At 34.1% G+C, this 15,136-nt stretch overlaps 2 protein-coding genes across 4 annotated transcripts; one reads left to right on the forward strand and one right to left on the reverse strand.

Annotated features, from left to right (window-relative positions):
• The first annotated feature begins 2,440 nt into the window (after nt 1–2,440).
• On the forward strand, nt 2,441–5,408 carry LOC127106922 (type IV inositol polyphosphate 5-phosphatase 9). Of its 3 annotated transcripts, none has more exons than XM_051044213.1 (7): nt 2,441–2,785; nt 2,868–2,975; nt 3,104–3,368; nt 3,612–3,796; nt 4,292–4,404; nt 4,532–4,649; nt 4,965–5,408. In XM_051044213.1, exons 1-7 carry the CDS (start codon nt 2,604–2,606, stop codon nt 5,206–5,208), a joined length of 1,215 nt encoding a protein of 404 aa, XP_050900170.1. In that variant the 5' UTR covers nt 2,441–2,603; the 3' UTR covers nt 5,209–5,408. The 3 variants fall into 3 exon arrangements, with proteins under 3 accessions (XP_050900170.1, XP_050900168.1, XP_050900169.1); XM_051044211.1 differs by having other exon boundaries at nt 4,292–4,400; nt 4,495–4,649; XM_051044212.1 differs by having other exon boundaries at nt 2,551–2,785; nt 2,880–2,975; nt 4,292–4,400; nt 4,495–4,649.
• A 2,133-nt stretch (nt 5,409–7,541) lies between these two features.
• Nucleotides 7,542–9,190, reverse strand: LOC127106923 (40S ribosomal protein S11). Its single transcript, XM_051044214.1, has 6 exons — nt 9,179–9,190; nt 9,053–9,093; nt 8,856–8,956; nt 8,104–8,248; nt 7,921–8,010; nt 7,542–7,793 (listed from the first exon to the last, which is right to left on the reverse strand). The coding sequence occupies exons 1-6, from the start codon at nt 9,188–9,190 to the stop codon at nt 7,703–7,705; spliced, it is 480 nt and encodes a 159-aa protein (XP_050900171.1). The 3' UTR covers nt 7,542–7,702.
• Between the last annotated feature and the right edge of the window lie 5,946 nt (nt 9,191–15,136).

The raw sequence follows: 15,136 nt of genomic DNA on the forward strand, positions 1-15,136 counted from the left end.
TACTCTCAATATTCATACTTATGTTTAAGACTTGATAACTCCTTATCCATGATCCATGAGATGTAATCATCAGTCTATATACATAATAGTCTTAATTCTTTAACGTTATCCCACTTCACAACAAATCTCGACTACAGATACTTTAAGAATAATGTCCTTATGTTTAATGGGATCTCATGATTAAGTCACATTTGATACATTAAATGGACTAGCTACTCTAGGGACTTTATTAAACAAACATAATAAAGAAAAAGCCTTTTATTATTAATAAATAATTCGATACCAGTACCAAAAGTATTGACCTCTAGGGCTTACACCAACAGGTAATTCATTGGTTCAGGATAATATCATATGCTATCGAAAGAAGATACACTCATTTTGATTTATTCCTTTATGGAGACGATGATTTCTCATAACAAAATTCTAGGCGAGAGTTTACACGAGTCAAGTAAAGAAACCTTATGTATTCACGTAGGGTTTCGTTCTTCCCCTGTTTGATTCCGCTAAGCACCGCCATAGTTGCAGGTTGCCATTTTTTAGTAGAAATTGGATTGTGAAGGAGTCACATATATCCTTTCAAGAGTCAATGCTTCCATCTGAAAGGGTATTATACAACACAATGTCAGCTTTTATGAGAGTTAGCGTAAAAAGTTTGCACTTTACGTCCCTATAGGCATGGTAGTAGTCCAACTTGTTATCGATGTGCTCTACATGTTTGCCAGGGTCCCCGGTCCCATCGTAGTTGGTCAGCTTTAGAGGTTTCTTCTAGGACCTAAGGATTTTTCTATCAAGGATCCTTGTAGATAGTAGGTTCCTTTCTCGTTCTGTTGTATGAGCGTCTGTGTGATCCCTTTCTATCCTCGAAGAATGATTCGTTGGAGACCTCTGAGCTTTGAGTGGAGTATGGCTTTTTCCCTTCCCTTAGAGTATGGAGGAGGAGTTCAGTGTCCCCTACTGCATGGCGGTTTGGAGATTGTTGAGTAACTTCATGTGGTGTGACCTCTTTAATTGGGATTGACTTTGGTATCGTGGAAGGATATTCACACGATGCTACTTCTCGTATGTTGTTATCTCTCAGAGGGACATATTGTAAGTTTTCTTCAATTCTCGAGATTTGGTCTGCTTGGAATTGAGATTTTTGTTGGTGCACCAAGTTGTATACATTGTTAAATATGTCAATGGAAACATGCATGCCTAGACTAACCTGCAGTTGTTGGAGGCTAGGAATCATTTCTTATCCAGACACCAGAGATTGCAAAGGAGGTGTGTTTGAAGGTTCACCTTGATAAGGCGGATGCAAAGGTTGGAAAAGCTTAGCATGTTGCTTGGTTGACTCTTGGAGGAGGCAAATCCCTCAACGTTAGAATAGATGGGGAAGTTACCAAGACAAAAGCGTCCATCTCTGGTGGAGGAGTATGAGCTCTGGTAGCTTGAGCAATAGCAACAACGACTTCGGAAAATCGAGGGATTTTCAAAGTCACCATAACTTGAGGAGTTCTATATCAGGTTGTTCGCAAGGAAATGCGAAACAATGGTTCTTTGCGGAATTTATATGAATCAGAAGTCAATTTCCATATATTATGTCATTATTCTACTTGAGAACTAGAAATGGTCGGTGAAACGGTGAAATGAGATCTTGGATTGGTGAAACAAATTTCTGGTGTGACAAAGAGGGGGTTGACCTGCAAGGTTAACCCTCCAATGTCCAAATCAGTGAGAGAATAAGAATTCATGTGAAGGTGAGAATAAATTTGAATACTTGAAATAACACGCTTTCTTCCTTATATAGTCTGAGCAATTAAAATTGTTCGGGTGAAATGAGGCGTGTTATGTGGATGGTCGTTAGATCCAATCAGACGGTGAATGATGCTTCTGAATGGCATAATCATTTGCTCTTGATGGAATGATGAATCACCTGCTCCATATACTATTTCACTTGATAGTGCTCTTGAGTCTTTCGCTATGTACCTTGCGACGACGCGTAAAACATATCTCGGTTTCTAACTACATTTTCTTTCTATTTGCAGGTGACTTGAATTGGAGACCTTATTCAAGACATTTAAGTTCTGTATCTTGTATTGGTATAGTGAAGTTTATTTGTATTTCAACAAATAAGCAAAATGTATTAAGAAAATTGTGTTAAGAGTATATTCTTTATCTCATATTTGATAATAAACTCACATATGTCAATTATATATCACTTTTTTATATTTAACACAAAATATATATCACTTTCCTACATACTTGCTTAGCTAGTTTGTCATGGACCACACTAGCTAGCTTCCCACTTGCATCCATATTCAACTATTGTAATTAATATGTGATACCCTTTAATTATCAACTAAACAAACAGAAGAATTCAAATCATGAAGAAAAGTGTAGACCCATGTTTTGTAATATTGATTAAACTCTCTTCCACTAGGACAAACATCCTATATTGAAATATAATTAATATGCATCATCTTGTACGTCACATGAAAAGCCTTTCTCTCCTCTTCCCAAGAATGATCTCTTCCATTTATATATAATCCTTTCTGTTGCAAAGCATGCAGAAGTGAAAAGTCTCTCTCTCACCTAAACTTTTAAAGACATTCATTATATATATGCCATTTCTATATAACATGTGGCCTACATTAGTAGCTAATAAGATACTCAAGAAGCGACTAGGAAGCACCAATTTTGTAGCAGATAATCCTAGTTTTGATGAACCCTTGTTGAATTATGCAGACATTGATCACACTTCTGAAATAGTCAATAATCATCACAAGGACAAACACAAATACAAGTAAGAATACAATTATATATCCTATGATCAATAGTTTTTCTTTATCCTCTTAATTTTTCCAACTTTTTATTTTTATGTAAAGGATTTTTGTTAGCACATGGAACGTAGGTGGAATTGCACCGGAAGAAGATCTAAACATTGATGATTTGTTGGAGACAAACAACAACTTCTGTGACATCTATGTACTAGGGTACATACTACATAATATTACAACTGATTCTTGTTTTCTAGCCGAGAACATGCACTTTACAAACACTACATTTCAGTTTTTCATCTCATCATAATTATTAATTTTTTCTGGTTTTTTTAACAATACAGGTTTCAAGAAATAGTGCCTCTAAAAGCTTCAAATGTCTTAGGATCAGAAAACACTGAGATTTCCAATAAATGGAATTCCATAATCAGAAAAGCTTTGAATAAGGATCATGGTGAATCTCCACATGATGATTTCCAATGTATAATCAGCAAACAAATGGTTGGAATATTCATATCTGTATGGACAAAAGGAGATATTCGTCCATTCATTCAACATCCAAGTGTTTCATGCATAGGTTGTGGCATAATGGGATGTTTAGGAAACAAGGTGAGACCTATCACTATAACAGAAACCCTAGTTTCTTATAACAAATTTCATAGTTAGTAATCACAATTTTTTCGAATGGTTTAAAAAAAATTGTTCATAAATGAAGTGTTTTCTTAGAGAGTGGAATTAATATTATTATTTTTTTCATCACATTCATCATGTATCAGTGTCAACATCAATACTCTAAAATCATGCATCTCATTGGCTATCTAAAAATCTTATTATACACCAATTAATTTGCAGGGTTCTGTGACAGTGAGATTTCAATTACATGAAACAAGCTTCTGCTTTGTGTGTAGCCATCTAGCTTCTGGTGGCAAAGAAGGAGATGAAAAGTGTAGAAATTCTAATGTTGCTGAAATATTTTCTAGGACTACTTTTCCTAGAGGTCCTTTACATGATTTGCCAAGAAATATTCTAGATCATGAGTAAGTCACATTTCTTTTTATTATTACTAATAACTTTTTTTACCCTCTTGTGTTTAACTTAATAATTATGTACCTTTCAAATTAAATCATGAAAACTAGGTAAAAATATTAGTATTTAATTATATTTTTCTTATAGATAAATAACCATCATTGATGATCAATATTCTCCAACTTTGGTCCCCAGAGAAAAAATGCATCCAAAATAGTAATATAAATTAATCTTTTCAAAGTTTGATAAAGTTTGAAAAAATGTAAATAAACAAATTGTTTGTTTGTTAGTATATAATATAATGGGCCGGTGAATAATTAATTAACTACATTGTAAAGAGATTTCTGCACTTGCATTGCATTGCATGCACTTATAGAAATATATTAAATGTAACAGTTAACCATATAATAATTGATTAATGAAACATGGCTCTCTCAACTTGTAATTAATTATATATATTCTGTATTATTTTAGCTGAATAATTAATCACATCTTGATTTATGCAGTCATGTAATATTGCTTGGAGATTTAAATTATAGGATTTCTCTACCAGAAGAAACAACACGCTTACTTGTTGAGAAAAAGGACTGGGATTCCTTATTAGAAAATGACCAAGTGGGTAGAAAAAGTCATTTCCAATTCATTTTTTTCTTTAAAAAATCTTTAAACAAACTTATCTCTAATTTGATTGCATCCAATTGGAATGAAGCTAATGATGGAGCTAATGAATGGCAACAATTTAAAAGGGTGGCATGAAGGACCAATCAAATTTGCACCTACCTACAAATATTGTCCAAATTCAGATATATATTATGGTTGCTGTTGTCATGGAAAAAAGATAGAAAAGAAGAGAGCACCAGCATGGTAAGTAAAAATTAACAATATAAAATTCATTATTGTATTTGTTCATATATATTAGAAAACACAGAGATCAGATATATTATAAACATGATATACTAATTCATCGACATTGAATGAAATATCTAAACGTAACTACATGCATCAGTGTTACACATTTGAAGTGTCAGTGTTACATGACACAAAGAATTACGTCTAGAAATATGGCTCGCTACAAAATTTAGTGACGGACAGATTGTTCGACGTGGTTAAAAAATGTTCAAGTTTAATATTAAAATTTACAATTGTATAATCAATTTTTTGCTATAATTTTTATTTTAGGTGTGATAGAATAGTATGGTATGGAAAGGGTTTGAAGCAAGTTGAGTACACAAGGAGTGAATCAAAACTATCAGATCATAGGCCTGTTAGGGCAATATTTACTGCAGCGGTAAGGGTTTCATCAGAGGTGAAAAGCTTACAGAACTTGTCACTATCAGAAAGATTTGAGAAAATTAAAACTCCTTTTGAAGTCTCTTCCACAGATGAAATTGTATGTAGAAAACAATTAAGTTTCCGGTTGTAAACTAATCATAGTGTGATTATGGAGATAAATTAATGTGTATAAATGAGAAGAGAGAATTAGATTTTGAGTGGAAAGAAAGTGGGAAAGTTGTTACAAAGGACATAAAGTTTTTGTTGCTGAGGAGTATACAGTATAGTTGGTTGTTGTTGAATTATGTAGATATCATGTTATTTTAATGTGAAAGATGTTGCAACTTGAAACACAACAGTCCCAATTAAATGATTTTCTGTATCTTGATGCTTAAATTTAAAATATATCTCATCTAGTGTCCACTCCAAATTGATTAATCAGAATTTTCTTCTAGAGTGGAAATGAGAATCAAATATATGGGAGGATTCAAACTCATTTGTTAATCATGATAATAAACAAAAAGTTTAATTCATCTTCCAATAAGACCTGAGTTATAAATTATATGCCAATTATTGGGCTAGTTGGAAGGACATTAATTGGTCATAATAGTATTTTTATAATGAAGGCTTAAAATAACAGATTTTGATAGCAATCTAAGTATGATTATTGATTTATATATATAAATGTTTGGTTGGTTAATCTATCCTTTAACATATTTAATTATGCTTCCTCCGTTCTTTTTTAAATGTTAATTTTAAAAAAAAAATATTCATTTTTAAGTGTCATTATAAAGTATTAATTATTTTTTAAAATTTCCTTAGTTATTTATTATAGAGAGAGAAAAAAAGTCAAATAAATTAATAAAAAATTAAAGATAAAATAGAAAAAAAGATAATAATTGTTTAACAAGTAACAATAATTATTAATTTTCTTATTAGGTATAAAATGTCAAAAAAATTACACTTAAAAAGGAACGGGAGTAGTCAATCTCTTGGTTTTTGGTTCTGATGGTTTGTCTCCAACCTAGTCATGTACATTCAGATCTCATTTCGATTCTTGAAAAATCTAAGGATGTTGGCTTTTCTTTTAAGTGTGAGGATTCGTTTGAAGTAAAAATGTTGCTAGAATTGGAAGCATGTGATGTCTTGGCTAAGGCTAATAGAGAGTTAGTTGGATTCCAATGATTACATGATCTTTCAATATTAGGGAGTTAAATGGTCGGATTAAAAAAAAGTAAAATTAGAGAGCTTATAATACGAGAGCTATCCTTTTATATTTTTTTTAGCTATCCAAAAGGCAAGTTAGAGGAGTTTGACGTGGCATTGTGCCTCTCTCGTTAGGGTAATTCGTTTTGTGATTGAAATTTTACTTTGGCGGTTAATAGTATGACGAGTTGCTTTCTATTTGGTGTAGAGTAAAAGGAAAAATAAATTTTTTCATTCTCTAGTTCTGGTTATCTAGCGTTTTTTTGGAATGGGGGGTTCACTCCCGACCTTGTTATGTGGATAATGCTTACTTGAAGTGCTTCTTGTCACATTAAAGAATGATGTGGACGCATTTGGTTCAGGCTCGTGAGCGCCTACGGGGTGTCGTTTGGTGTCTGTTGGGTGACTTTAACTATGTGATTAGGATACATGAGAGACAGAGAGATAAATAGAGAGAGAGGGAGGGATATATATATAAGATATATATATATATATATTATATATATATATATATATTATAATATATATAATATATATATATATATATATATATATATATATATAGAGAGAGAGAGGAGAGAGAGAATCTCTCATGCCATAGGTTGGTGGAGTCTCTTGAGTTTGGTTTGTTTATTGAAGCTTTAGGCTTGGTGGATATTTAACTGTTGGGGAGGAGGTTCACACACTACAACAAACAAGACCTTAGACAGCGCTTTTTTTAGCCTTAGACAGCGCTTTAAAGCGCTGTCTAAACCTCCGCTGCTAAAGGTTTAGACAGCGCTTTTTTAAATCTTAAAAGCGCTGTCTAAGCCCCCCCCCCCCCCCCCCCCCCCCCCCCCTTAGACAGCGCTTTGGCCAAAAGCGCTTTCTAAGACCCTCCTATTTTAATTTTTTTAGGTATACCTTAGACAGCGCTTTTCAAAAAGCGCTGTCTAAGCCCCCCCCCTTAGACAGCACTTTTGCCTAAAGCGCTTTCTAATCCCCCCCTTAGACAGCGCTTTTTACAAAAGCGCTGTCTAAGGTATACGAAAATTTTTGAAGCTTTTGTTTTAAACCACATTTTTCCAGGTTTAGGGTTTAAATTAAAAAATATTTTTAATTTAAAACACATCCCATTGAAATTTGATAAGGTTGGGTAATGGGTTCTGTAAACTGAGGTTCTATGTTGGATCACATAGACTTGTTTAAAATACTAAACAGTAATTTAGGGGGAATTTTCTGTCCAAAATTCAAAATATTTGAAACTAGTATTCAATAACCAAAATAAGATCATGCCCAGTAAAATAAACATAATTAAAATATCTTTTATCAAATCACAGTACAGAACTTCAAAAGCAAACAAAAATTACCAAAACTGATAAGAACTTCACCATACAGAAATCGGGAATTACTTTCAACATAGATGATAAAATCTCTATACTAAGAGTGCCAACCAAATCTCATATGCCAGAAAATGCCTTCTTTGCACCACTGGATGATCCAGCTGGGATGACTTTCAATACATTGAACCTCACTGTCTTGGAGAGTGGCCTATAGAAGTGGCACAAGTAAAGGCTTAGTCACACACATACATATACCAATATCTATATGATAATATACTAAAATAAAAGTATCTATGGGTTAATACAGAAATGATAGAATTCTGCTAGAGTTTCACCTGCATTGACCAATAATGACATGATCACCTTCCTTAACACGGAAGGCAGGTGACACATGAGCTGGAATGTTGGAATGCCTCTTCTCATACCTAAGTAGAGCACGTAAGGAAAAAGGTTTTACAAATTATGTTTATCCAAGCATGCAAATTAAAAATGAAGAGCATGCCATTAAAGGAGAATACCTCTGATATTTCTTAATGAAGTGAAGATAATTCCTCCTGACAATAATAGTCCGATTCATTTTGGCACTGTGACAGGTTCCGGCTATGATACGACCACGGATGGAAACATTGCCAGTGAATGGACACTTCTTGTCAATAAAGGTTCCTGTATTTGAAATTCAAAGGTCATTTCTGTATTAGAAGCAGAAATAAAATAACCATAACCATATAATCATACAGAGATATATTAAGAATAGTCTGCCTCTATATATTGAGACCATTATTCTGTTTGCAATTAACACTTTCATGAAGCAAGATACAAGCATTTACATTTGCCCCACATATATACCAATTCTTTCAAAATAGATACCAAAACCATTCATTAAAAAGCAACACCTAATAACTTGAACAAGTATTGAGGATTTCTAAGCACATCATAGAGACCCGAGACCTCAATACTTCCAATAGGAATACAATACAAAACACACAACAAAAATAGAGTTGGCAACCTCACAAGTATGAAATCATAGAAAAATATAGAGATGTAATTAAGCATCCACTACACAAATCCAAAATGCTCTAGTAGTATTCTATTGCATTATTTCTATCTTTCTCTAATTTTGATTTGCATCAATTCGCTATCAAAGTGTGTTCATCACTCATCTCCTTCAAAAGGCTACATTTATACATTCAAAACCAAACATCAACACACTCTCGAAGACACTCCATATATATACAAACACTGAGATATATAAATACAGAGAGAAAGGAACCTTCGATGGCTTCTTTGGGGGTCTTGAATCCAAGACCAACAGATTTCCAGAAGCGATTTCCACCTTTACCGGGCCTCTTCCCCTTACCAGATTTCTTCGAGCTACGAAATTGAGAAAAAAACAACAAACAAATATGGATCAACAATCATCACAGTTAAAAACAAAACACACATTGAGATATGAAGTGCTGAATATACCATAAAAACACTTTGGGTTGTTTGAGATAAGCCTTCTCAGTCTGTAACAGATTAAAAAATACACATCAATGGAAAATCGAAACATAGCAGAATGAAAAAACGAAAAACGAAGCAACAAGAAGTTACTTGTTCAGCCATGGTGGAATTGCGGAGGAGGGATTTGGTGAAGCCGCACGCACTGGAAACCTTCTCGCTCAGATTTTTGGTAGAGGATGAGAAACCCTAACCTGATTGTTATATGTCTACCCGGTCAAACCTTAAACCTAAACCTAATTGTTCTAATTTTTTTTTAATTGAAAGACTTTAAACAGCGCTTTCTCAAAAGTGCTGACTAAGGTCTATATTTAAAAGCGCTTTCTAAAAGCGCTGTCTAAGGGGGGGTCTTAGACAGCGCTTTCTAAAAGCGCTGTCTAAGGGGGGGTCTTAGACAGCGCTTTCTAAAAGCGCTGTCTAAGACCCCCCCTTAGACAGCGCTTTCATTATTTTTTTAGAACATTTTCCGTGTTTTATTTTTATTTTAACCTTAGACAGCGCTTTCTTTTAAAAGCGCTGTCTAAGATGCGCTGTTAAAAAACCTTTTTGGCGTAGTGACATGATTTCATCTAAATGAGGTGGCTACGAGTAGGTTGGACCATGTCTTGGTTTAGGTAGGTTGGGAGGAGGAGTGAGGTCAGGGTAGTTTGTGGGTTTTCCCCAAATGTTGGTCCATTTTTTTAAAATCCCAACCTAACTTAACTTTACTAACTTTTGATTACTACTAACCTTTTGTTATTGTTATTGTTATTATCATTGTTATTATCCATTGTCATTTATTTTTGTCATTTACATTCAAGCACTCATCATCATCATCATTATCATTGTATAAACTCCATCATTCATGTTTATTATATTGTCTTTACTTTATTGTTATCATCATACATAAAAAAAAAACATGATAAAATTATAAGACCAAAAACAATATATGGCACTTAATCAACTTGGACTTACGGGATCCCATTTAGGACCTTTGCTTGGAGGCTTTTCCATTACTTTCTTGTGACACTTTGTTTCAAACATTTGGGTTTCATCTGTACTTATATTATGGTTGTAAGAATGGTATCATGGCACCACCTTAGAGGGACATGTTTGTAAGACCATTATCCTTTGTTTAGCATAGGTCGTTTTTGCACACACAAGTCTTTATCTTGGTCTACCTTACAATGAGCTTCTTTATTTTCTTGTTGGTTACTTTGTATTCGTGTTGCATAAGTCAAATTTCTTAATCAAATAAACAAACCCTTGATTCAATGTCAAACGGCTTTTTCTTAATCAAAATCAAAACACTTAATAACTATGACTAGCATTGTGCTCCACGAGCCTTAAGTGGTGGAGAATGAGTGAGAATGGAGCATTCTACCCTCATTCTGATTATTTTGGACGCAGGACGTTTGGCTTCTTATCTAGAATATTCACCTTCTCCCCTAGACTTTAGTCCAATCTAATCACAAACGTTTTTTAAACCCTTGTTTAAGGTAAAATTAACACCACCCATCAAACCTGGCTTTTGTGCCTTAGGGCACCTACCCCGAAAACCCTTTTCTCAAAGGTAAAATCAATCAACACACAAAAATTTTCTACTCCAAACTACAGAGCTCTGATTCCTCATCGCCAAATGAGTGATACGTAGGCACAAGGGACACAATCCTTGGCGAGCACCATAATAAAAAAACCCCAACCCCCCCCCCCCCTCTTTCACACATCCGTTCTTTTGAAAATAAAACAATAACGAGATAAATTCCCATGTACGTAAATGACCTAAATGGTTCCCATGGAATACCATGGACGTGAGGGGTGCTAATACCTTCCCCTTACATAACCGACTCACGAACCCTAATCTCGGATGCGAGACCGATTCCTTATCCTTTCCTAGCGCTTCTCTTGCGCTTATATTTTTTAGGGTTTTATCGACTATTTCCCCTCGTCTCTCCGATAGAGGCACGCAAATAAAATTTGGTGATGACTCTTCTGACTTTAGTTCAAAAGTCCCCGATTTTTTGTTATCGCGTTCAACCCCAGTAGCGATAAATCTTAATGATGGTTCGTTTATTTTTCTGTTATTTTATGTTGATGATATATTGATTGTTGTCAACCATTTATATGGTGTAAATAAGTTGAATACCAAGTTATGTAAGGAGTTTAATATGAAGGATTTGGCTGGTGCAAAGAAGATACTTGGGATGGAAATTAATAGGGACGGAAGAGCTAATAAATTATGGTTCTCTTAGAAAAGCTATGTTGAAGGTGTTTTGACCAGATTTGATATGATCAAAGAAAAGTCTATGAGTACTCCATTGGTGAATCATTTTAATCTCTCTTTGGAAGAATGTCTGAAGAAAGACTCGAAGATTGAAGGTATGCCTAAGATTCCTTATGTCAATGCACTTAGTTGTTTTATGTATGTTATGGTTTGCACTAGACCAGATTTGGCACAAGCAGTTAGTCAATTATGCAAGTTCATGTCCAAGCCATAGAAGCATCATTAGGAAGAAGTCAAGTGGATCCTAAGGTACTTGAAGGGTACAATAGATCATGATATCATGCTCAGCATGGAGCAGGGTGTTCCATCAGTTGTAAGATATATGGATTTTGACTATGCAGGTGATTTGGATGATAGGAGGTCTACAATGGGGTATGTCTTTACTCTTGCGGGGGGTTATATGCTAAAAATAATCAGTTCAGTCCATAGTAATTATGTCTACAACTGAGGAAGAATATATGGCAGTAGCTAAAGCTTCCAAGAAGCATTGTGGCTTATAGGGTTAGTGAAAGAGTTAGGTGTTAAGGAAGGTGGAGTTCAGTTGCATTGTGATAGTCATAATTCTATTTATTTGGCGAAAAAGAAGGTGTATCATGTTAGGATTAAGCATATTGATGTGAGGTTTCACAAGATCATGGAGTTGGTGGAGTCCAGACAAATATTACTTCAAAAGGTTCACACTTCAGAGAATGCAGTTGATATGTTGACCAAGCCAGTCACCAGTGAAAAGTTCAAATATTGTTTGGACTTGTTACATATTTCTCAGTGTTAAGTAGGAACTACACACACCCAGTTGCTAGGATATGACATTATGCAGTTAATCTTCTTAAAAGTTTGATAATGATTAAGGTGGTGATTGTTGAGTTTGACTTATATGTAATTGTCTAGCAAGACTGCAATCAAGAAAAATGTGATGACTGGCATCAAATTTAGAACCACATAAATCACATTTTAAAGGAAAGTTGTAGCCTTTTCCATAAGATTTCATTAGTAGGTAAAATATTCCAAAAGAGCTTCCAATGCACAAGAGATTTTGAAGGGGGAATGTGTTCATGCCATATATACTTATCCCACCGGATTTGTGGTCAATAAGGAGAAAACTGAAGATCAACATTCTTGATGGTGAAACTATCCAATTTAGAAGAAGTTCATAGAAAATAATAATCACTATCGCACTTAAGGATATGAACCTTTCAAAGTAAGTTATTCAAATTAGGGAAAACTTGATTCATATTAGGAGAGATACGCCAATGCTTATCTTGAATGAAATTTCTAACCTTGGCTTCCAAGATATACGAGGATCAATTTGGATAATATGCACTAGAGATTCATTAAGCCAACAATCAATCTAGAAATTAATTTTGTCACCATTACCAATTTTCCATTTAGAGTTATCCTAAATCATTTATAAATTATAGAATACCAAATAGTGGAGTCAATGTGATGATTAATGTGACCACTTCCTCTTTTGGTATGAGCTCTTAGTAGAATAGCGCAATATTGATCATAAGTGAGGTAGTTCCAAGTCAAATAAAGGATGACAAATGTTTTTGGATCTATGGGCTTGTATGTATAAAGCTGATGATTCAGTTGAGAACCTTTCTAAATGTTTTGATGAATACAACGTCAATGATTTTTAAAATCGGCAGTAATAACTCTCCAAACACTTTGATGATGGTAACCAAACTTTAAGACATCTCAAGCCTCACCAAGTATAAAATTCAAGATTCCTTTAAAGTGTTTATATAATCTATGTATCTAGAAAATAATCTTGAAATCCTTAAGGTTATGAAAGAGATGAAGTGTGGAAGCTCACATGCCTATATATGTATGAGTGACCAGAGTTTTGTGAAAGTATGAGAGTAACTCCTAAGAAACTAAGACAACTCTCTCTCTCTCTCTCTCTCTCTCTCTCTCTCTCTCTGAATAAATTATATTGATGTTATGCTATTATTATTACTCTTAAGAGTGTGATATTCTTCAGAAAATGAGTTTGGTTCTTGAGATCAACCAATGATAAAATCTATGTTTGGTTCTAGAACTTTATCGAAAAAAGTTTTGTTTGGTTATTGAGATTAGCATAGAAAATCTCTAATTGGTTCTTTAGCTCAACCTGAGTAAATGCTTTTTTTTTTGGGATAAGCCATTGTAAAATCTCTAGATTTGATTGTATTGAAGGTTCATGGGCATAACTTGTAAATGCTCCAGTTCATAGTTAAAATCTTAAGAAGATATCTTAGGGGATAGGAGTATGGAAATGTTTGGCCGAACTTGGGTAAATCACTGGTGCCCTATCTCTAAACCCTTATCTCTTAACTTTTTCAATTTACTTTATTGTTTTTATTTTTCGTTTTTTATTTTACTCTGATCTTAAAGAGTACTAACACAATTCATTTTTCAAGATATAAAACTTTAAACTTAATCGTGAATTTTAAATACCACGATTCACCCCCCCCCCCCCCCCCCCCCCTCTCATGTGCTTGAAGTCACTTGTCTAATAAATGACATCAGAGCCTAACTTTTGTTAAAGACTAACCATCCCTTGAGGAAAAATGACTTCAAGTTATTCATTAAACAAGCCCTCATCCTTTAATGGAGAAGGGTATAGTTTTGGAAAATTGAAAATGAATTTTTTCATATAAGGGATGGATCGTTGTATTTGGAAGGCTGTGAAGGAAGGTCTGTTTATTTTTACACACAAAGTTAATGGTATTGTAAAAAGCAAACTTGAAAAATATTGGACCAAATATGATAAAGAAAATGTACAACGCTTTGAAGTCGAAAGTTGTCGTGACTACCACTCTTTGTCTTGATGAGTTTTTGCGAGTTTCTCACTGCTATACTACAAAATGAATATGGGGCATCCTCCAAATTACCCATGAAGGAACTAATGAGGTAAAAAAGGAAAGGTTTAGCACATTAACTCACGAGTATGAACTCTTCATAATGAAACCTAAAAAGAACTTAAATCAGATGCAAACATGATTTACTCACATATTGCAAGTCATATGAGATCTCTGGGAAAAATATTTTCAAATGAGGAACTAGTTATGGAAATTATTAAATGCTTAAATCGTACTTAGCAATCTAAAGTCACTGCGATTTGTGAATCTAGGGATCTGGCAACTATGGAGACACGTATCTTTTTTGGTAAATTGCATTAACATGGGATGAAGCTGAAGAGACTTTGTGATGACAAAGAAGATGACAAGAAGAAGGTGAAAAGTATTGCACTAAAATCCGTAAGCATTGAATATACATAGCTAGAAGATAAAAAAATGTCAAAGTAAAAGTAATGAATTCATGGAATTAATTTTACAAAAACTCAAGGAATTCCTAAAGCATGAAAAACAAACTTGAAGGCTCCAAAAGAAAAGTGAAGAAAGCTCCTCGTCCATTATTACATCTCATCAATGTGGAGAGAAATGACACATAAGACCAAATTTCCCTTAAAACCAGATAAAAAAACAAAATCAAAGAAAGTTTAAAAAATCCCAGAGAAAAGGAAATAAAGCATACAATCCTAGGATAACGATGATATGGAATCCTCAAATAAGGAAGAAGAAAAAATGTGTCTCATGGAAAATCATCACGGTAATGAGGTAACCTCTCACCTTTCTTATCAAGATTTATTTTGTACTTGTATTAAGCTAACAAAAGAAACGAGAAAATTAAAACAATTATCTCACCTCCAAAGACTTTATCCACTACGCCAAAAACTGGAATAGACAGCGCACCTTAGAGGGCGCTTTATTACAAAAGCGCACTCTAAAGTGAAGCGAAAAAAT

The sequence above is a fragment of the Lathyrus oleraceus genome, chromosome 7 (genome assembly GCF_024323335.1).
Source record: "Lathyrus oleraceus cultivar Zhongwan6 chromosome 7, CAAS_Psat_ZW6_1.0, whole genome shotgun sequence".
Lineage (NCBI taxonomy): Eukaryota > Viridiplantae > Streptophyta > Magnoliopsida > Fabales > Fabaceae > Lathyrus > Lathyrus oleraceus.